The sequence below is a fragment of the Bufo gargarizans genome, chromosome 2 (genome assembly GCF_014858855.1).
Source record: "Bufo gargarizans isolate SCDJY-AF-19 chromosome 2, ASM1485885v1, whole genome shotgun sequence".
Classification (NCBI taxonomy): Eukaryota; Metazoa; Chordata; class Amphibia; order Anura; family Bufonidae; genus Bufo; species Bufo gargarizans.
In genome coordinates this window covers 536,156,002-536,179,970 of record NC_058081.1, presented here as the reverse complement: position 1 = coordinate 536,179,970, position 23,969 = coordinate 536,156,002, and the positions used below count along the sequence as shown (strand labels likewise).

The following is a 23,969-nucleotide window of genomic DNA, read 5'->3' as shown; positions in this document are numbered from 1 at the left end:
GGTTTCCTTTAAACTTCACTCAATGAATGTTCATTTTTGGTTGAAATCATCCATTTTGATCAACTTTAGACTAATGTGTACTGTCACCTTTAGGATCCCTTCCTTCAAGGACACAGTAGATCGCCACTCATTCATCGCATGTATGTTTCATGCAAAGGTTGTTCATTCATTTTTGTGTCATCTTAAAAGATGTGATCAATGAGAACGAGGGCAATGAATAAGAACAATCATCACCCCATATAAAATAATAAAATAAAAAGTAAGGAATTCAATTCTGAGTTTCTGACAATCTAACAGCTACAACTAGTCCCTTAAAAGGGTTGTCCGTGAATAAATTATTTGTAACAGATGCCTCCCCCACTGAAAACATCATACTACCTGCTCCCCGCTGTGCCGTTCCCCCGTGCTGACTCCCGCGTCTCCATCTTCCGGTACAGGATTTGCTTACTTCCCAACATCATCAACTGATCTTCTTGAGCCAACCTCTGGCTTCAGGAGTGATGCGTCCACAAGAGACATGTCACCACTGAAGCCAGTGGTTGGCTGAAGAGGATCAGGTGAGCATGTCCATGTTGGGGAAAAAATAAAAATCCTGGACCAGAAGATAGAGGCTTAGGAGCCAGCGCAGAGGACAGGAGAGCCAGGGAACAGGTAAGATCCTTTTAGCAGCAGAGGCAGGAAGCCAGCACTGTTGGAGTCCAGTGGGCAGTTCTACTACATGACTGACAGCCTTTATTGTATAGCTGTCAATGACTGATAGGACCGCCCAATGGACTCCTAAGCTAAGAATAATCAGGTATATAAAAGAATAAATTAGTTTTACTGGAAACAAACTCACTGAAACTTGTATCAAATCAGCACGTAAAATTACACATTTTTGGCTTTGGTCCCACCCCCAGTGACTCCAGTAGCCACCCATAGACCTGAGCAAGGCTACGGGAACGGATGATACATTTAAGCTTTGGCTGGGCCCAACGTGCGCATCTCCTTCATCCATATATGAAGGAAGAGAATCTCTACCAATACTGACAGCAGAACTGTACATGGTGCAATAGGAGGGATGCCGGACTGCAGGCGAGAGAGGGCGACATAAGAGGCGCCATTGTGTACAGATATGTTGAATGGGTGACCGCAAACGCTAGATGCAAATTGGCTGCGGATACTTCAGATACCAACGCCGTACATGCCTGCAACAAAGCATTCTTTATCCTGGGCTGAAAAGTGTAATACTAGATCCTGGCACCAGCCAGATGAACAATTAACAGGATTTTTCCAGCCTTCATTTTCCCCCCAAACAAAGGGTGAAACAAGGACTCTAAATGCCCCAGACAACATTTACCACCTCGGTCACAAAATGTGAGGAATTGAGGTCACACAAGAAAATCATTTATCAGATCAAATTAGCAAATCAGTATCAGTTTAGGTTTTATACACGTTTTAGGTCAGGTCAAATTCCTACAGACTGGCACTGACAGCTTCACCTGCCCAAGAGGTGGCGGTCACAGATCACTACCCATCTGGACAGAGGCGGCCACCATAACCACCATCAACCTGGTTACATCGATAGAAGTATGAATGTGGTGAAAAACGTACTGACATTGCCTGACGTACTTGTAGGTTATAATTGGGAAAACGTAGTTCAAATGTGAATGTGTGGATGCGTTTTCCCATAAAAACAGAAACCTATAAACCATCTAGTCAAATGTATACAATAAAAACTACTGTATATATTCCTGAAATTGCTGACATTTGTTCATGTCCATTTAAAACGGTTGTTCACATGAGAAGATTCTGCACAAACAAAGAGGATCTTATCTAAAATGGGGTAAACTGTGGGAAGAGTGGGACATGGTTTAATTAATTTGGAACTTTTTTTTTCCTTTTTTTTTTTTCCCTTTTTTTTTTCCCCCCTGCAAGGATGGGAGGGGGGGGATAGGCGGGGTGGGTTGGCGATGACTTCAGAATTTATGATATTATAAATGTCATGCGGATATGTATTTTTGTATTATAAATAAAATATGGAGATTTAAAAAAAATAAAACGGTTGTTCACCCCTGGGACCCACGGTGGGAATCATACTTATCTGGTCCCCATCTCTTTTTTCCGGCTCCCCCACAGCTTCTGGGTCTCCCAGCATCAACATCCGGCATGACAAGGGTCACCAGGTTGCAGTGACGACCTGTCCTCATTCGTCAATGTCCGCATCAAACTGGATGTTAACGTGAGGAGACCCAGGAGTCGGAACCTAGCAGTGGGGATCAGAGAAGTACGATTCTGCAGAAAAGGTCCCCAGGGGTGATAAACCCTTTAACATGTATTGGTAAGGTGTACTATACAAACCAGATGTTATCGGCCCCTTACCAGGAATAGAGCAGAACGCAGAAGCCATACATGCTGGTTTCTGGCTGCCAACAACGAGCACAGTCCAGGGAGCCGGACAAATGTCAGCGTTACAGGTCCGGCTGGATGGATCCCGACTGTGGTTTTGTACTGCTGTACGGAGGGCACAATCCCAAATTGTACACAGTGACCTATACTAATGGAAACCAAATACTGATAGCAAATATAAACACATTAGGAACATGTGGTTCCGCATCCAGGCGGCCCCAAAAGATAAGACATGTCATATTACTTGCGGACCAAGGACCCATTGAAGTTAATGGGTCCGCACCTTGATGCGGCATGCACACAACCGTTATCCGTGGTTTGTGGACCTCAATACAGACACGGTCATATGCACGATAATAGCAAGAGACTGCATTGTGGGACCAGCCAGAAAAAAAGGCCTCTCCGCTACCATGGGGCTGCCTTTTGCCATCACAAATTGAGCCCTGCTACATACAATACAGCCAGTCATTGGCTACAGCAACCAAGTGACCCCCATCAAACAAGAAGTTTACCAGCTGCGGTTAGAGACTGAAGGAGCCTGAACCCAGGGGCAGAGAGAAGGTTAGTATACTTCCCTCTGCGAGTCCAGCGACGTAGGGATGGGGGTCTGGCTGAAAGGCGCCGCCCCCCCCCCCCCCCCCCCCCCCACCCGGAAGGTAGACAAGCCCATTTCTCAGAAGTGACATTATCTTCTAACAGAGACAAGCGGGTCTGTCACTACCTTACACTGCCCGCAGGGGGCGCAGCATAAAGGTGGTCACAGACCCCTCAACCACCAGACAGAGGTACCTTAAGGTAAAAACACAGAGCGGCTGAGACCCTGAGGTTTCATATAACTTGTTATAACAAGCCACAGCAATAAGCAGGACACTAGGTGACTATAGTCCCCTGAGAGGGGTCTTCCTGGACACGGCATGACCAGATTATGCCCCCTTAGCACAGGACCTAGGAGGTACAGTACATATGATAGAGCAAGCCGCAGTGCTCTCCACAAATTGCTAAAATTCACTTCAGCACAAAAGGTCAGCGAGTCCATAATTCACACTGCTGCAATTCATTACCTAAGAAAACCTATTCAGTGCTTTCTTCCCGGTCTGATCATGTGAAACATAAGGTGTTCTGTTCCTAGGTTACATAAAGCGCTTACCATGGCGGTACTCAGCCAGGAATACGTAACCTACTTTCATCACAAAGGGGACGAGAACGTTTTTAGAGTTTCTATAACCCAAACTTGACCTGACAACAGAGGACTGAGGAGACCTATCTGATTGGTGGGGACCCAACAATCACAATAACAAGGGGCCAGAGACCCTGGGGTGAGCAAATCGATGACCACCCATATGCGCTGATGCTCCTCTCTACGTCATGTACTTGGCTTCTCTTCAGCATGAGTGATCATCGGCCCATCCACTTGGTGGACTAAGAACCCAGCAGTCAGACTGCCACGATCAGATCTGGATAGGTGGTAAGTTATTATGGTGGGACTACCCACTTAAAGGGGTATTTCCATCTCAGACAATGTGTGTTGAAGTGGTCGCTCATTATAGTCAATATGATTAGTCCTTTAGTATATACACTACTTGTCGTACAGGGTTTTCCAATCTCAGACAATGGGGGCATATCGCTAGGATATGCCCCCATTGTCTGATAGGTGCGGGTCCCACCTCTGGGATCCGTACGTACTCCAAGAATGGAGCGGGGAAGGTGTTGGCCAAAGGGCCCCGGGTTTACTGGAGTCCGGCCAGCACCAAGCACTCTCCCTATAGGATTCAATGGGAACACACCGCACTTGCGAGGGCACCGCTCCCATTCATTTCTATGGGGGCCAACAGAAACAGCCGAGCAGGCTTTGTTTTTTTCCCGGCGGCGCTATAGAAATGAATGTAGGGCGGCTGCACATGCCCAGTGTGCCCTCCACAATCTTCAGGGGTCCGTTCTCGATGTAGATGCATCTATCAGACTATGGGGGCATATCCTAGCGATATGCCCCCATTGTCTGAGATTGGAAAACCCCTTTACGGACTAATATTGGCTATAATGAGCAACCACTTAAGCCAGTTTGGTTGGGGACCCACTGCTCTAGGCCTCCGTCCTGAGACAACCCCTCTACGCGGGCTGATGACAGATGCCATTCACGTGGTCGGCCATACCTACATTCCAGGTGGGTCACACCCCTGCTTCATACGTGAAGCAGGAGACATTCAGTATTGTGATTCACTGCAGATGATTTTATACAGCCCCAGGGGACGTTCTAGCTCCATGTGCTGAAATCACTGAGGACAGAAAGGAACAGGAAAATGGAGATCCTGACACCCCAGGTTCAGTATTTTAGCCTCTCTATGCCCTCCATACTTATGCACGCTCAGATGGGCTGAATGTGTACGGGCTCCTAATAGGGACAGACACCCATGGCAGCAGCTAACCTCCTCTGAGGAGAAAGGACCGGGACACAATGAAATCCAAGTTCTGCGACCCCATTCATTCCTGCGGCTGCCCACCTACACTGCAATACTTGGGCATGGGACATGTATCAGCCCCAAAAAAATCACCCTGTAGCTGAACTCTTAGGCCAGACACAGATAAGCAAGTTCAATGTGAGAAACTCGCAGTGCGTCAGTGCGATTTCCCATTCTGACCTCCGCTCCTCTGACAGGATCACACAGCATGAGGATTTATAATACTGTGTCACCCTGACATAATGCGGCCACTGTAATAGGTTCCAGGACTCTCAGGATCCCCCAGTATTATAAATCATTATACTGCAGTGCGATCCCGTCAGAGGAACGGGGGTCAGTACAAGACCCCACACTGACACACACTGCAAGTTTCTCACTCGCTCATCTATGTTTGGGCTCCAAACAGAATCCATGGTGCAGTGAAGGATCTGTTGTACTATGGACACCACCGTCTTATAACAGGGGCCCGTCATATACCTGTCAACTAGGTGGCATGGCATCTGTGGCAGAGAAAATCTCCACATACATATCGTATGCCACTGTATACCATGTGGGGCATGAACCATGCACAGACCTCCCAGGTTAAAAGAAAGGATTTTCTTATGGACAATTCTCAGCATATTAGGGTAACTAGCGTTAGTGTGATCCGGCAGGCAGTTGCGTTGTGGGAGCTGCCTATCAGTGTGACAACTGACAGCATTTGTAGACGGATCCGGGTGCAAATCCGTCTACAAATGCATTGCAAAAACGGATCCGTCTCTCCGCTTACAATGCCGTCCTTCAGTTGTTTTGCAATGCCGGATCCGGCACTAATGCAAGTCAATGGGAATTAATGCCGGCATTCCAGCGACTTATCAGGCATTTTGGACGGACATAACACTGCAGCATGCTGCGGTATTATATCCCGCCAAAACGCCTGACAGCGACTGAACGGAGGGCATACTGAACGGATTTCTATCCATTCAGAACGCATGGGGATATGCCTGATCAGTTATTTTCCGGCATAGAGCCCTTTTGACAGAACCCTATGCCGGAAAAGAATAATGCTAGTGTGAAAGTACCCTTAGCTAGATTGTGGCCGGATCACCCATTACAGTAAATGGGGCTGGATGGAGCCTCTCAAGCAGAGCGATCCCTAGTGCTAGTAGGAACCTCGCTGGAGGAACCTCCAACCAATTTACTAAGAGGTGCCCCCTCTTCTGCTGTCCGTGCTGTACAACAGAAATCTACTGCAGCCAGGAGCCGGGCAGATTACTGGTATAATGTCACCAGCCCGCTAGTCAACAGCTCTATACCCAATGTATCTAAGGTTTACTTGTTCCCATACACATTGGGGGGAGACTTGTGAAGACCAGCGTCTGCTATGCCAGCCTTATATCTCCCGCACCTCTGGAGATGACACATAGGACACGTATGGCAACTCAGAGGTGGCATACATTTGTCACCATTTACGCCAGAAAACTGGCGTAAATGATAAACGTGCCGAGGCCTATGGCCACAGCCCCTCGTTGGCCGAGGAATAAACGGAAATTGCCCATAAATTGAGTCACCAATCCTGGGTGGCGTATGGAGAAGATAAACGTCCCCATAGAACATCATCTGAATGAAGCTTAATGCATCCAGCGACCCTCACCGGTCACTAAGGAGCGTCCCTTTGGCGCCCGCCAGGTGGGATGTCTATAGAGGAGCGCGGCCTACAGTGGTTTCCTGTATAGTCAAGCGCTATGAAAAAAAAAAAATGTATACTAAGCGGGCAACGTAGGCAGCGCCTGCTGTACAGATGTAGATGCACCCCATGTACACCCCAGCGTCAGCTCCTCATGTAATGTGAACACAGCCCAGGCTATCATAATGACATGTAAAAGTTTAATACACACGGCTCGTCTGACTGACTTTCATGACGGTCGATATGGCCACGGTCGGCCAGATATCGCCACGGTCCCATACATGCGGCAATTTTTCCCTCCAGTCCAGAGACGACTTCTCACTGCTTGTTAAAGGGCCACACACAGTAAGAATGGAGAGGGCTGACACTACAGTATCACCTCACCTTCCCCTATCCCATATCACAGGGCTGACACGATAACAATCTGCACACTGGCTCCAGCCTGCGCCCCCAGCATGACTGCAGGCTACACCCCCCACAACGGTAAAGATGGAACGGTCTGCACGCTGCTTCCCATGCACAGGACTGCTAATCCCCACCCCATCCCAAGGCATAAAATGGAGCATCCTGCCCCTTCCCCGTCCACAGCCCAGGAAGAGCCTAAGAAACCGAAATAATGTACACTCCCGACCCGCTCACTGCAGGAGAATCCATAGCTGCACTTACTGTAAATGGTATCGTCCATGTCCAGGAAGGTGACAAGTCCGAGGACTCGCTTGACCGGAAATCACGACTTCACGTCAGAAATGTCCACGGACCCAGAATAATATTCTAAACGAACGGTTCCTATGAAGCTCCGTTCCCACCGCTCTGTAACCGGCTCGCCTTCATCGGGCTCACCACCCCCCAACACCCGTCGCCTCTAAAGCCCACCTACTGCCTCCATAGCAGCCACCCGCAGTCACCGCCCACTTCGGTAACCGACAGCGCAGGCAGCCAATCACATCGCGATTGTAATCAGGGTCGGGGATTTAGGAGGGCGGAAGCTTACGGCCTCTTTGTCTCGAGGACGTGCATTCCTTCTTGATTGACAAGCTATTTGGCCAATCCTAAGCCAAGACTGTCTGGTAAAGGCGGGACAACGCCGTACATCAACCAATAAAATCTACGGATACAAGCGTAGCTAAGCCAAATAGAGGTTGGTAAGGGCGGGGAATCCAAGGAGCTCCTGAAAGGAAATGCTAATGGAATGTCTCATAAGTGCAATGTCTGCAGTTACAGCCTGGAGAGCAACCTCTAACCCCATAAGGCTACTTTCACACTGGCGTTTTGGTTTCCGTTTGTGAGATCCGATCAGTTTTGCCCTTATTGCATTCTGAATGGATAAGGATCCGCTCAGAATGCAGCAGTTTGCCTCCGATCAGTCTCCGTTCTGCTTTGGAGGCCGACACCAAAACGCTGCCTGCAGCGTTTTGGTGTCCGTCTGACGAAACTGAGCCAAACGGATCCGTCCTGGCACACAATGGGGACGGATCAGTTTTCACTGACACAATATGGCACAATAGAAAACGGATCCGTCCCCCATTAACTATTAATGGTGTTCAAGACTGATCCGCTTTGAACGGATGCATGCGGTTGTATTATCTGAACAGAAGCGTTTGTGCAGATTCATGTTGGATCCGCACCAAACGCGAGTGTGAAAGTAACCTTAGTCATAACTACGCCACTGGAATGATCACATGGATTCTCTTGGACGCTATTAGAAAGGGCTAAACGTGCCTGATAGCAGAAGTAGCGCCACCATTCTGCAGCGCAGTACAAAGATTGGCAGCCCCTGTCTGCAGTGGGCCTTATAACCTGTGGGATAACTATCCCCCCAGACCCATGTACGGTCATTTACATGTGTGTCAGTCACCTCTGGTGGCCGTAAGAACTGGGCATGTTCACATTCCTCTGCCTCATTTATCAAAACTGGAAAACTGTCTTTGTTGCCCATAGCAACCAATCAGCTCACCTTTTATTTTTTTCAGATCATTTTAAGAAATAAAAGGTGAGCTGTAATAGGCTGCTATGGGAAACCAAGTTTTCCTATTAGACAGTTTTGATAAATGAAGCCCATGGTGGGTAGAATCTGGCAAAATTGTTGAGCTCAGATGAATTTAAAGGGGCTGTGTCACTTCAGCAAATGGCATTTAACATGTAGAGAAAGTTAATACAAGCCACTTACTAATGTATCCTGATTGTCCATATTGCCTCCTTTGCTGGCTGGATTCATTTTTCCATCACATTATCCACTGCTCATATCCAGGGGTTATGGTCACCACTGCAGAGCAGATACGAGATGGCCGGGAAGGGAGACTGAGCATGTGTGCCTATGTGAGCTCCCATGGTTCCGGCCACCAGAGAGGCAGCACTTTTTTCTATAGTACACAAGCACGACTACTGCTGCTGGATTGCAGGGTGGTCATAATGCCAGTTTCACACTTGTGATAAAGAGATCAAGCAGGCTGTCCCGGAAGGGAACAGCCTGCTGAATTTCGGCTTTGCCGGAAGCAACCGCATTGCCGTCCAGCCCCATTCACTATAATGCCGATCAGTGGAGGTTCAGCCGCAACCCGACAAATGTGTGGAGAAGTAGCACGTATTCGCTGTGGCATTGTTTCAATGAGCTTCTGCAATGTCACAAGATTTATTTCCATCCAGTGTTGCATTCATTTTTCACCAAGATCTTGCATTGATGATGGTAGAGTCTGACCGCTGCGCCAAGCCTTCTCCAGCACATCCCAAAGATTCTCAATGGGGTTAAGGTCTGGACTCTGTGGTGGCCAATCCATGTGTGAAAATGATGTCTCATACTCCCTGAACCACTCTTTCACAATTTGAGACCGATAAATCCTGGCATTGTCATCTTGGAATATGCCCGTGCCATCAGGGAAGAAAAAATCCATTGATGGAAGAACCGGCTAAAGGACCTGTGGTGACGTCAGATCACGTGATCTGACGTCACCACAGGTCCTAGCCGGTAGTTCATCATTAAAGAAGAGACCAGGAACTACACGATCAAGAGGAGAAGGTGAGTTAATTTTTTAATTTTTTTTAACCCTCAATTGATCACCTACTAAGCATTCTGTATTCAGAATGCTATTATTTTCCCTTATAACCATGTTATAAGGGAAAATAATCCAGTGAATAGACTGTCACCTAGCAACCGTGCGTGAAAATTGCACCGCATCCGCACTTGCAGATGCTTGCGATTTTCACTCAGCCCCATTCACTTCTATGGGGCCTGCGTTGCGTGATAAACGCACAATATAGAGCATGCTGCGATTTTAACGCAACGCACAAGTGATGGTGAAAATCACCGCTCGTGTGCACAGCCCCATAGAAGTGAATGGGTCCGGATTCAGTGCGGGTGCAACGCGTTCACCTCCCGCATTGCACCCACGCGGAAATCTCGCCTGTGTGAACTCAGCCTTACTTACAGTCCCTGGCTGTCAGTAATGTGACCCTGCACGCTGCCTGCTTCTGCGTCCTCCGTCCTTCAACAGATAGACGGACCCTGCATAGCAACCTGATTTTAAGCAGAGGTAAAAGTAGGCAGTACAGGGAACAAAACTGTGGAATTAAGGGGTAATTGAGTACACAGTGAAAAGTTGAAATAAGGCCACCAAGGAGATATTAATCACCACAATGCAATACTCAAAAAAAAATAATACGACAGTTATCCTTTAATAATGCGTTGGACAGTTCTTAACCCAATTTTAGTAGTTTCTGCAATCTCCTTAGATGTTTCCTCTTCTTGATGCATGCCAATGATTTGACCCTTCTCAAACAGACTAACATCTTTTCCACAACCACGAGATGTGTCTTTCGACATGGTTGCTTAAAGGGAGTCTGTCACCACATTTTAGCATGTTAGACCGTTAAAATAGGGTTATGTGATCCAGCCAGAACATAAAAACGGTACCTTTGTGGTAGAAAACGGACTTTTCAATTTGCAGAAAACGAACTTATAAGATTATCTTCTGAGCCCTCTCAAGTGCCCAGGGCGGTCTCTCAATCCTCGGAGCCCCAGGCAGGCACCTCCTAAACGGCTGATAACTCCGCCCTCCGTGCGCCTCTGCCCGCCTGTTTACTCCCCTCCCCTGTCCCTTTCCACTGCGGCTGTGCGGTACAAATCGTAGCGGGCGCATGCGCAATAGGTATTGCGATGCCCTGCCAGGAGCGGGCATCGCATTGCGCATGCGCCCGCTACGATTTGTACCGCACAGCCGCAGTGGAAAGGGACAGGGGAGGGGAGTAAACAGGCGGGCAGAGGCGCACGGAGGGCGGAGTTATCAGCCGTTTAGGAGGTGCCTGCCTGGGGCTCCGAGGATTGAGAGACCGCCCTGGGCACTTGAGAGGGCTCAGAAGATAATCTTATAAGTTCGTTTTCTGCAAATTTAAAAGTTCGTTTTCTACCACAAAGGTACAGTTTTTATGTTCTGGCTGGATCACATAACCCTATTTTAACGGTCTAACATGCTAAAATGTGGTGACAGACTCCCTTTAAGGGCTGTTTCACATGAGCGAGTCCATTGCAGGAATCCCGCTCCATGTGTGAGTGAGATCCTCTGCTGTGGACTTGCAGGTGCGCACGGCACTATCATGATTTATAATGCTATGTGCCTCTGCTTGACCTTATTTCTACAGAATCATACTGACAGCTTTATGTCAGTATGATTCTGTGGAAAAAAGGCCATGCAGAGACACATAGCATTATAAATCATGATAGTGCCGTGCGCACCTGCAAGTCCACAGCGGAGGATCTCACTCACACATGGAGCGGGATTCCCACAATGGACTCGCTCGTGTGAAACAGCCCTTAAGCAACCATGTCGAAAGACACATCTCATGTGTCAGCGGTCGGGACTCACGCATACAGGGACGCTATAGCCACGGGGTGCCTGCTGTTTGAAACATGACTAAATGTGACCATGGCACCATGAGGTGTGTTCCGGCTCCCCCCAACAGAGATCGGGGAAGCCGGATGTAGTGTACGGCAGCCCCTGTACTCAGTAGGGGTACTTAGTTTTCTGGTGTATATCTGTTGCAGATTGCAGCGCAAAGTTGATTTGCGCCCCAATCTGCGACTTTTCCCCACTCACGCCAGGTCTAAAAATGGTGGCATGGTGTGCGCGGGGAAGGAGACGGACCGGAAGGCCCCTCCCATTTATAATTTTCTACACCCGTTTTAGGGTACTTTCACACTTGCGTTTTTCTTTTCCGGCATAGAGTTCCGTCATAGGGGCTCAATACCGGAAAAGAACTGATCAGTTTTATCCCCATGCATTCTGAATAGAGAGAAATCCGTTCAGGATGCATCAGGATGTCTTCAGTGCAGTCACTGAACGGCGTTTTGGATGGAGGAAATACCGCAGCATGCTGCGGTATTATCTCAGTCCACAATTTCGGATTAGTTGCCGAATCTGGCATTAATTTATATTGAAATGTATTAGTGCCGGATCCGGCATTAAAAATACTGCAAGGCCGGAATCGTCCTTCAGGTCTGCGATGACATCCGATGAGACGGATCCGTTCTTGCAATGCATTTGTAAGACGGATACGTTTACAAATGCTGTCCATTTGTATGCAGATTGCCGGATCCGGCAGGCTATTCTGGCGACGGAACTGCTTGCCGGATCACTCTGCCGCAAGTGTGAAAGTACCCTTAGGCATAGAAAACGGTCTACATTTAAGCCATCAAGGAAGCGGTCTTACATTTAAACCAGCGGTGGATGTGCCGAAGTTATGTAGACGCCGGTACCTCCATATAACTTTGGCGGATCCACCGCAGGAGTTATTAAGACCAACATCTCACTGCTCATAATAAATTACCACCTTAATGTAATTCTCCTGTATTATTAAAATATGAAAATATTTATTACATATAGCAAATGGCAAAACGGAAAAGTCAAAATGGTGATTCGCCAATTTTTGGGTCGCTTCAGCTCTCACCATTGTGGGCGGTGTATGACATTTTGATTACTTTTTACTAAATTTTTTGTATCAATAAAAAGTAGAGATCGCTCTGCAAAAATAAGGCCCGACATAGCTTCGTACACATGAAATTAAAAAAGTGATGGGGGTAAGAATATGGTGATGGAAAGAAAAAATAGTTTTATCCAAAGTTTTTCTTTTTTTTTTTTCAGTATTAAAACACAAGAAAAACTATACACGTGTGGTATCATTTCTAATTGTACTGACCCAGAGAATAAAGTATTGTTTAGTCAGTGTTACTGCGTAGGAAACACTGTAAAAACAAAACCCATAAAACTGTGGCAGAATTGTGTTTTTTATAATTCCACGCCAATTTTCCCCCGCTTCCCACTACACTGTATGCAACCGTAAATGGTTCCATTAGAAAGTAAAACTTGTCTTGCAAAAAACAAGCCCTCATATGGCTATGTGAATGGAAAAATATAAAAGTTATTGCTTGGGGAAGGCTGGGAGTAAAAAACAAAAATGAAAAAAATTGAGAATTTACTGGTCATGAAAGGGGTATTCCCATCTCAGACAATGGGGGCATATCACTAGGATATGCCTCCACTGTCTCATAGGTGCAGCCAGCTGCCCTCCATTCATTTTTATGGGGCCACTGAAAATAGCCAAGCACTAGCTCGGCTATTTCCGTCGACCCCATAGAAATGAATGGGAGTGGTGGCTACGCAAGCGTGGTGTGCTCCCGTTCACTTCTATGGAGAGAGCGATTGTTGATGGCTGGACCCGGGGAAACCCATGGTCCTCTAGCCACCACCTTCCCCGCTACGTTCTCGCTGGGACCCGCACCTATCAGACAATGGGGACATATCCTAACAATATGCCCCCATGGTCTCAGAAGGCAATACCCCTTTAATGGGTTAAAAGGGTTGACCCATTAAAGGGAATCTGCTCTGAATCTTTACCCCCAAGTTAAAGCAAGTGGTGTAAAGTGTAAGTGACACAGAGTATCTTCATACTCACTTGCAATCCAATCCTTGTGAGTAAAAGCCTGCCTGTTTAGAAATATGTGTGTAAAAGCCTGCATAGAAGTATGTGTGTAAGGCCTTCTGCACACGAACGTGTGCGCCCCGTGGTCGTGCTACGGCCCGCAAAATGTGGGCCGCAATGCACGAACATCGTACGTGGGGCAGTGGATCGCAGAGCCATTCACTTCAATGGGTCCTCGATCCGGCCGTTCCGCAAAAAGATAAGACATGTTCTATCTTTTTGCGGAATGGAAGTACGGGACGAAACCCCACGGAAGCACTCCGTAGTGCTCCCGTAGGTTTTCGTTCCATGCTTCTGTTCCGCACCATTCCGTATCTCCAGATTTGCGAACCCATTGAAGTGAATGGCCACGGAACGGCGCACGTGTATTGTGGATCCGCAATACGGCAATGGGAAGCACACGTTTGTGTGCAGGAGGCCTAAAAGCCTGCCTGCCTGTATAGAAGTATGTTAGTAAAAGCCTCCATAGAAGTATTATATGTATAAAAACATGCCTGCCTGTATAGAAGTATGTGTGTAAAAGCTTCCCTGTATGTATAGAAGTGTGTGTGTGTGTGTGTGTGTGTAAAAGCTTCCCTGTATGTATAGAAGTGTGTGTGTGTGTGTGTGTAAAAGCTTCCCTGTATGTATAGAAGTGTGTGTGTGTGTGTGTAAAAGCTTCCCTGTATGTATAGAAGTGTGTGTGTGTGTGTAAAAGCTTCCCTGTATGTATAGAAGTGTGTGTGTGTGTGTGTGTGTGTGTGTGTAAAAGCTTCCCTGTATGTATAGAAGTGTGTGTGTGTGTGTGTAAAAGCTTCCCTGTATGTATAGAAGTGTGTGTGTGTGTGTGTGTGTGTAAAAGCTTCCCTGTATGTATAGAAGTGTGTGTGTGTAAAAACTTCCCTGTATGTATAGAAGTGTGTGTGTGTAAAAGTCTGTCTGCTTGTACAGAAGTATGTGTGTAAAAGACTGCCTGCATGTATAGAAGTGTGTAAAATCCTGTCTACCTGCCTGTATAGAAGTATGTGTATACAGGGAGTGCATAATTATTAGGCAAATGAGTATTTTGACCACATCATCCTCTTTATGCATGTTGTCTTACACCAAGCTGTATAGGCTCGAAAGCCTACTACCAATTAAGCATATTAGGTGATGTGCATCTCTGTAATGAGAAGGGGTGTGGTCTAATGACATCAACACCCTATATCAGGTGTGCATAATTATTAGGCAACTTCCTTTCCTTTGGCAAAATGGGTCAAAAGAAGGACTTGACAGGCTCAGAAAAGTCAAAAATAGTGAGATATCTTGCAGAGGGATGCAGCACTCTTAAAATTGCAAAGCTTCTGAAGCGTGATCATCGAACAATCAAGCGTTTCATTCAAAATAGTCAACAGGGTCGCAAGAAGCGTGTGGAAAAACCAAGGCGCAAAATAACTGCCCATGAACTGAGAAAAGTCAAGCGTGCAGCTGCCAAGATGCCACTTGCCACCAGTTTGGCCATATTTCAGAGCTGCAACATCACTGGAGTGCCCAAAAGCACAAGGTGTGCAATACTCAGAGACATGGCCAAGGTAAGAAAGGCTGAAAGACGACCACCACTGAACAAGACACACAAGCTGAAACGTCAAGACTGGGCCAAGAAATATCTCAAGACTAATTTTTCTAAGGTTTTATGGACTGATGAAATGAGAGTGAGTCTTGATGGGCCCGTGGCTGGATTGGTAAAGGGCAGAGAGCTCCAGTCCGACTCAGACGCCAGCAAGGTGGAGGTGGAGTACTGGTTTGGGCTGGTATCATCAAAGATGAGCTTGTGGGGCCTTTTCGGGTTGAGGATGGAGTCAAGCTCAACTCCCAGTCCTACTGCCAGTTTCTGGAAGACACCTTCTTCAAGCAGTGGTACAGGAAGAAGTCTGCAAGGTAAGAAAAACATGATTTTCATGCAGAACAATGCTCCATCACACGCGTCCAAGTACTCCACAACGTGGCTGGCAAGAAAGGGTATAAAAGAAGAAAATCTAATGACATGGCCTCCTTGTTCACCTGATCTGAACCCCATTGAGAACCTGTGGTCCATCATCAAATGTGAGATTTACAAGGAGGGAAAACAGTACACCTCTCTGAACAGTGTCTGGGAGGCTGTGGTTGCTGCTGCACGCAATGTTGATGGTGAACAGATCAAAACACTGACAGAATCCATGGATGGCAGGCTTTTGAGTGTCCTTGCAAAGAAAGGTGGCTATATTGGTCACTGATTTGTTTTTGTTTTGTTTTTGAATGTCAGAAATGTATATTTGTGAATGTTGAGATGTTATATTGGTTTCACTGGTAAAAATAAATAATTGAAATGGGTATATATTTGTTTTTTGTTAAGTTGCCTAATTATTATGCACATTAATAGTCACCTGCACACACAGATATCCCCCTAAAATAGCTAAAACTAAAAACTACTTCCAAAAATATTCAGCTTTGATATTAATGAGTTTTTTGGGTTCATTGAGAACATGGTTGTTGTTCAATAATAAAATGAATCCTCAAAAATACAACTTGCCTAATAATTCTGCACTCCCTGTAAAAGCCTGCCTGCCTGCATAGAAGTATGTGTGTAAAAGCCTGTCTGCCTGGCTTCCAAAATTTAGGCAATTTTTTTAAGTAACACTACAAAAAACTTATAGGTTGGTACAAGGACTGAATTTTAACATAAAGGATTTACAATAGTAAATTCTGGTAAAAATAAACGCCAGAGCTAGATTTATGTGTATACGGGCTCTAATGCCTCATTCACACATCAGTGTTCGGTCAGTGATTTCCATCAGTGATTTAGAGCCAAAACCAGGTGCGGCTCTAAACACAGAACAGGAGCAGATCTTTCCCTTAAGGCCCCTTTCACACGGGCGAGTATTCCGTGCGGATGCGATGCGTGAGTTGAACGCATTGCACCCGCACTGAATCCGGACCCATTCATTTCTATGGGGCTGTGCACATGAGCGGTGATTTTCACGCATCACTTGTGCGTTGAGTGAAAATCGCAGCATGCTCTATATTGTCCGATTTTCACGCGACGCAGGCCCCATAGAAGTGAATGGGAAGCGTGAAAATCGCATAGCATCCGCAAGCAATTGCGGATGCGGTGCGATTTTCACGCACGGTTGCTAGGAGACGATCGGGATGGAGACCCGATCATTATTATTTTCCCTTATAACATGGTTATAAGGGAAAATAATAGCATTCTGAATACAGAATGCATAGTAAAACAGCGCTGGAGGGGTTAAAATTTTTTTTAACTCACCTTAGTCCACTTGATCGCGAAGCCCGGCATCTCCTTGTGTCTCCTTTGTTGAATAGGACCTGTGGTGAGCATTAAATACAGGTAAAGGACCTTTGATGACGTCACTCCGGTCATCACATGGTCTTTTACCATGGTGAATCACCATGGTAAAAGATCATGTGACGTACCATGTGATGACCGGAGTGACGTCATCAAAGGTCCTTTACTTGTATTTAATTCTCACCACAGGTCCTATTCAACAAAGGAGACACAAGGAGATGCCGGGCTTCGCGATCAAGTGGACTACGGTGAGTTAAAAAAAAATTTTTAACCCTTCTAGCGCTCTTTTACTATGCATTCTGTATTCAGAATGCTATTATTTTCCCTTATAACCATGTTATAAGGGAAAATAATACAATCTACAGAACACTGATCCCAAATCCGAACTTCTTTGCACTCGCGTGGAAAAATCGCGCATTTTCCCGCAACGCACCCGCCTCTTATCCGGGCAAAAAAACTGACGCCCGTGTGAAAGAGGCCTTAAGGCCTCTTGCACACGACCGTATGGCTTTTTCAGTATTTTGCAATCCGTTTTTTTTTTGTGTTTCTGCTTCCATTCCGTTTTGTTTCCATTTGTGATCAGTTTTTTTTTCAGAACGGAAAACGGAAGCATACAATAATGTTTAACCCCTTAAGGACACAGGGCGTACAGGTACGCCCTTGTGCCCTGGTACTTAAGGACACAGGGCGTACATGAGCAGGCACCTAGGCTAAATGCGCGGGGGGGTCCCATGACCCCCCCATGTCGGCGATCGCGGCAAACCGCAGGTCAATTCAGACCTGCGGTTTGCTGCGATTTCTGCAGTTTCTGATCCCCGCGGTCCCTGACCGCGGGATCAGAAACTTTAGGATTAATTTTTTTTTCCAGTATCCCTCCCCCCTGCACCCCTGAGTTATTTTTCACACGGTGGGAGGTGCAGGGGGAGGGTTGTGGGCGGTGCGGGAGGCGGGCGGTGCGGTAGGCGGGATCGCGATCCCCCGCCCGCCTCCCATTGCATAATCGTTGGCGTCTAGTGGGTATACCAGGGTGCCAGCACATTGCTGGCACCCTGGTATAAACGGCTGACATCGGTGATGCGATGTCAGCCGTTTAACCCTTTCTATACAGCGGTCCGTACGGACCGCTGTATGGAAAAGGTTAACAGCTCAGGGAGCTCCCTCCCTCTCCCATCGGGGGGCTGCTGTGCCTTTGCAGCCCCCCGAATGGAGAGGGAGAGAGCTTCCAGGCAGCCCCCCCAAGCCCCGTCCTTACCCTTCCCCGTCTGCGCAGTTCTGGCAACTACTGAGCAGACGGGGAAGGTTCCCATGGCAACAGGACGCCTTCTCAGGCATCCTGCTGTCCATGGTTCTGAACAGATCTGTGCTGAAAGCATAGATCTGTTCAGACAAAGTGTAAGTAAAATACAGTACAGTACAATATATATTGTACTGTACTGTATTATGCAGACATCCGACCCACTGGATCTTCAAGAACCAAGTGGGTCTGGGTAAAAAAAAAAAGTGGAAAAAGTGAAAATAAAGTAAAAATCAAAAAACACATTTATCACTGATTAAAAATGAAAAAAAATAAAATTCCCTACACATGTTTGGTATCGCCGCGTCCGTAACGACCTGATCTATAAAACGGTAATGTTACTTTACCCGAACGGTGAACGCCATAAAAATAAAAAATTAAAAACTATGATGAAATTGGAATTTTGCCCACCTTACTTCCCAAAAAAGGTAATAAAAGTGATCAAAAAAGTCGCATGTACGCCAAAATTGTAACAATCAAACCGTTATCTCATCCCGCAAAAATCATACCCTACCCAAGATAATCGCCCAAAAACTGAAAAAGTTATGGCTCTTAGACTATGGAAACACTAAAACATGATTTCTTTTGTTTCAAAAATGAAATCATTGTGTAAAACTTACATAAATAAAAAAAAGTATACATATTAGGTATCGCCGCGTCCGTATTGACCGGCTCTATAAAAATATCACATGACCTAACCCCTCAGATGACCACCATAAAAAAATAAAAATAAAAACGGTGTAAAAAAAGCCATTTTTTGTCATCTTCCGTCACAAAAAGTGTAATAGCAAGCAATCAAAAAGTCATGTGCACCCCAAAATAGTGCCAATCAAATCGTCATCTCATCCCACAAAAAATGAGACCCTACTTAAGATAATCGCCCAAAAATTGAAAAAAACTATGGCTCTTAGACTATGGAGACACTAAAACATTTTTTTGTTTTAAAAATGAAATTATTGTGTAAAACTTACATAAATAAAAAAAATTGTATACATATTGGGTATCACCGCGTCCGTGACAACCTGCTCTATAAAATTAGCACATGATCTAACCTGTCAGATGAATGGTGTAAATAACAAAAAAAAAAAACGGTGCCAAAAAAGCAATTTCTTGTTACCTTGCCGCACAAAAAGTGTAATATAGAGCAACCAAAAATCATATGTACCCTAAACTTGTACCAACAAAGCTGCCACCCTATTCCGTACTTTCTAACATGGGGTCACTTTTTTGGAGTTTCTACTCTAGGGGTGCATCAGGGGGGCTTCAAATGGGACATGGTGTCAAAAAAACCAGTCCAGCAAAATCTGCCTTCCAAAGACCGTATGGCATTCCTTTCCTTCTGCGCCCTGCCGTGTGCCCATACAGCAGTTTATGACCACATATGGGGTGTTTCTGTAAACTACAGAATCAGGGCCATAAATAATGAGTTTTGTTTGGCTGTTAACCCTTGCTTTGTAACTGGAAAAAAAAATATTAAAATGGAAAATCTGCCAAAAAAGTGAAATTTTGAAATTGTATCTCTATTTTCCATTAAATCTTGTGCAACACCTAAAGGGTTAACAAAGTTTGTAAAATCAGTTTTGAATACCTTGAGGGGTGTAGTTTCTTAGATGGGGTAACTTTTATGGAGTTTCTACTCTAGGGGTGCATCAGGGGGGCTTCAAATGGGACATGGTGTCAAAAAACCAGTCCAGCAAAACATGCCTTCCAAAAACCAAACGGCGCACCTTTCACTCTACGCCCCGCTGTGTGGCCGTACAGTAGTTTATGGCCACATATGAGGTGTTTCTGTAAACGGCAGAGTCAGGGCAATAAAGATACAGTCTTGTTTGGCTGTTAACCCTTGCTTTGTTAGTGGAAAAAATGGGTTAAAATGGAAAATTAGGCAAAAAAATGAAATTCTCAAATTTCATCCCCATTTGCCAATAACTCTTGTGCAACACCTAAAGGGTTAACAAAGTTTGTAAAATCAGTTTTGAATACCTCGAGGGGTGTAGTTTCTTAGATGGGGTCACTTTTATGGAGTTTCTACTCTAGGGGTGCATCAGGGGGCTTCAAATGGGACATGGTGTCAAAAAACCAGTCCAGCAAAACCTGCCTTCCAAAAACCAAACGGCGCACCTTTCACTCTACGCCCCGCTGTGTGGCCGTACAGTAGTTTACGGCCACATATGGGGTGTTTCTGTAAACGGCAGAGTCAGGGCAATAAAGATACAGTCTTGTTTGGCTGTTAACCCTTGCTTTGTTAGTGGAAAAAATTGGTTAAAATGGAAAATTAGGCAATAAAATGAAATTCTCAAATTTCATCCCCATTTGCCAATAACTCTTGTGCAACACCTAAAGGGTTAACAAAGTTTGTAAAATCAGTTTTGAATACCTTGAGGGGTGTAGTTTATAGAATGGGGTCATTTTTGGGTGGTTTCTATTATTTAAGCCTCGCAAAGTGACTTCAGAGCTGTAGTGGTCCCTAAAAATTGGGTTTTTGTAAATTTCTGAAAAATTTCAAGATTTGCTTCTAAACTTCTAAGCCTTGTAACATCCCCAAAAAATAAAATATCATTCCCAAAATAATTCAAACATGAAGTAGACATATGGGGAATGTACAGTCATCACAATTTTTAGGGGTATTACTATGTATTACAGAAGTAGAGAAACTGAAACTTTGAAATTTGCTAATTTTTCCAAATTTTTGGTAAATTTGACATTTTTTTATGCAAAAAAAAATATATTTTTTTACTTTATTTTACCAGTGTCATGAAGTACAATATGTGACGAAAAAACAATCTCAGAATGGCCTGGATAAGTCAAAGCGTTTTAAAGTTATCACCACTTAAAGTGACAGTGGTCAGATTTGCAAAAAATGGCCTGGTCCTAAGGTGTAATAAGGCTGTGTCCCTAAGGGGTTAAACAGTAAGTACATAAAAAAATTGGGCTGGGCATAACATTTTCAGTAGATGATTCCGCAAAAACTGAACGGATACGAAAGACATACAGCATCTGATCGGCGGGGGTCCGACACCCGGGACTCCGCCGAACAGCTGTTTAAAAATGGCAGCGGTGTGGGCAGTAGCGCCCCTGCCTTCTCGCTGTTTATCGCAGGCCCAGTGACGTCATGACTAGTATCATTGGCCTGGGTGGGGCTAAGCTCCATTCAAGTGAACAGAGCTTAGCAGCGCCCAGGCCAGTGATACTAGTCGTGACGTCACTGGGCCTGCAGTAAACAGCGAGAAGGCCGCGGCACTACTGCCAGCTCCACTGCCTCCTTAAACAGCTGATCGGCGGGGGTGTCGGACCCTGGCTGTTCAGATGCTGATGATCTATCCAGAGGATAGATCATCAGTTACAACAAACTGCAGAACCCCTTTAAGTGTGAATGTGTGAATAATTAGGTTATTAATTAGTTAGGTATATGGGGAGCCAGTGGAATCTGTCATGGGATATGGCATTGTGATTTCCATTATAAACTGGGGGTGGCAGGAAAGATGTTAAGGAGATGTAGAATCAGCCTGAGCATAGGGCAGTTTTTTGTAATTTTTTTGACTATTTTTAGAATATTTACTTTGTAATGAAAGGACTTTAAAAAAAAACTTGTTACTAGAGAGTGCAATTTATTTGTATCTATAAGATGCTCTAAGTAAAAGATCATGGACGCCAAGGGGATCACATATTAATATATATTCCTCATTTCAGAATTTTTTATATAGAATGTCAAAATTACACTTAGATAAAAAAAATGTTTAACTTGTTTGTCCTTTTTCACAAATTACTATAAAATATCTTTCTAAAAACATGGTATTAAAAAGATTTTAGAAAAATAAAACGGATATGTCATGAAAAGTTGGGACCGTTATGCCACCACAGGATTTGCCTTTGGCCTCCACAGCAAAACAGAAAAAATGCAACATCTGAAATGGTAATAGAAGCAGAACAGAATCTGTTACCAATCTTTAGCTACAGCTCTAATGTTTCATAATATGCTGGATAATTTGAAGATTTGGGTGGGAATCTTCTGGATTTTACCCTGGACTGACCTGCTATTTTGACACTAGTACTTGTAGTCCTTCCAGATTATTAGACCTGGCCGTGATGCTGACTCTGCATTTGGATTCCCCACTGCTCCACCAGTCAGCGACTACTCTACAGACCCAACCAGAAACTCCTAGCAGTGGAGACCAGATCACTATCTAGGGTGAAGCCACTGCAGGCAAGCTTGACTGTGGAAGTGCAATTGCTAAAAAGGTAATTTCCAACAGTACCATTACAAGGGGCAGCTAGAGAGAAGTCCTGTTGTTGCACAGATTTTAATCCATTTAGCATGGTTTTCAAATTTAAAGACTGCAGTGAAACCTCTTCAAAAGACCACCTTTTTAAGAGGACCACTCTAAGGGCTCATTCGGATGAACGTAAGGACTCTGTACCTGTTTCGTGGTCCACAATGCCTGGGGACCTCTCGTGTGAATACCATATTGTAGTGGGGACCCATTCAAGTCAATGAAGCCATATGCGATCTGCAGAAGATAGGACATGTCCTTTCCTTTGTGGTGCGGAAGCACAGGCCCCAAAGCCCACGGAAGCGCGGTGTCCTATCTTTCACCGTATCTTGCGGATCTCTGACCCATTCAAGTCAATGGAGTACACAGAGCCAGTATATTGCGGATCCGCAATATACTGAATGAGCCCTTATCAAGACCAGATTTCTTGTGACATATTCTTTTTTTTTTTTATTATTAAATATTTTATTTTCTTCAATGGTGACTATAAAAACTTTTCAACAGAACCGGAAACACAAAGATGCCAAAAAAGGCTTATACACATATAAAAAACATATTACTATAGTTTCATCTCATTAAAAACAATACCATTAAATCCATCTATATAGACTAAAACCTAGTACCTTTGAGCCCATCTATTCCCCCCCTACCCTTCCCTTAGTTGCTGTCGCTGGTAGCCCGAACCCCATACCCACCCCCCCTGTACCTGTCCTGATGGTCCGCCCGTCAAACCAACATAGTCAGTCCATCTCGCCTCTACAAAACAGAAAAGAGACGCATGCCCAACCTTCTCCGCCTCCTCATAGATCTTTATTTGGGACATAATCTGTCTCCACTTCTCAAATGCAATAATCAAAGAATGAATGTTGTTGGCTGATGATGTATGTTTTATTAAGTGTGGCTTTGTGTGCATGTTTTAAACGTGCGTACATAAATCGATCTAAAAAAGTGTTTGTGAAATTAAAGTCCCCTAAAACTTTAAAGTTATCTGCAACAAACAAGTGTGCCACTCTAGTAATACCCTTACAACTCCAATAAGTGTAATCAGTTATTTACAAAAATTCCAATAAATTCTGATTGTCCCACAATGGGGTGAAATCAAAAGCATGTGACACCTGCAAACTCGTTTTCAATGTATCCCAGATCCTCTGTAGAGTTCTAGGGATTAAACATCTAGTGTCCAAAGCACCAAATTGTGCCGTTTCTAAGTACATAAAAATATTCTCAATTGACCTACCTGTTACCCTAGTTAAATACTGCCCTAGTGCATTCTCTCCAGAATAACAACATCTTTGTACCTGCGCAGAAAAAAAAAAGTACCCTTGAAAAAAAGGGAGTGACAGTCCCCCTTCTGACTCAGCCAGCCATAGATACCTCTGCTTTATTTGGACCCTCTTCCTCCCCAGTGGCGGATCCGGGGGGGGGGGGGGGGGGCAATGAGGCAATTGCCCCCCCCCCCCCCCCGAGCTGGCGGCGGCGGCGCTCATCTCCAGTCATCTGTATCGCCGTCCTCAGGACAGCGATACAGATGCCTGCCTGTGCTGCGGTAGGGGAGGGATAGGCGTGTCCCTTTCCCTTCCTCTGATAGGCTGTAGGCACTAGGCCAGCAGCCTATCAGAGG

At 45.3% G+C, this 23,969-nt stretch overlaps 1 protein-coding gene across 1 annotated transcript in view; it reads right to left on the bottom strand.

The window, feature by feature from the left end:
• CYTH2 (cytohesin 2) overlaps positions 1-7,405 on the bottom strand; it is a 39,009-nt gene extending 31,604 nt beyond the window's left edge. The window contains exon 1 of the mRNA XM_044281540.1: positions 7,177-7,405. Coding sequence (XP_044137475.1) covers positions 7,177-7,195 — 19 coding nt within the window. The 5' untranslated portion in view covers positions 7,196-7,405. The remainder of the gene's footprint in view (positions 1-7,176) is intronic.
• Positions 7,406-23,969: the final 16,564 nt, after the last annotated feature.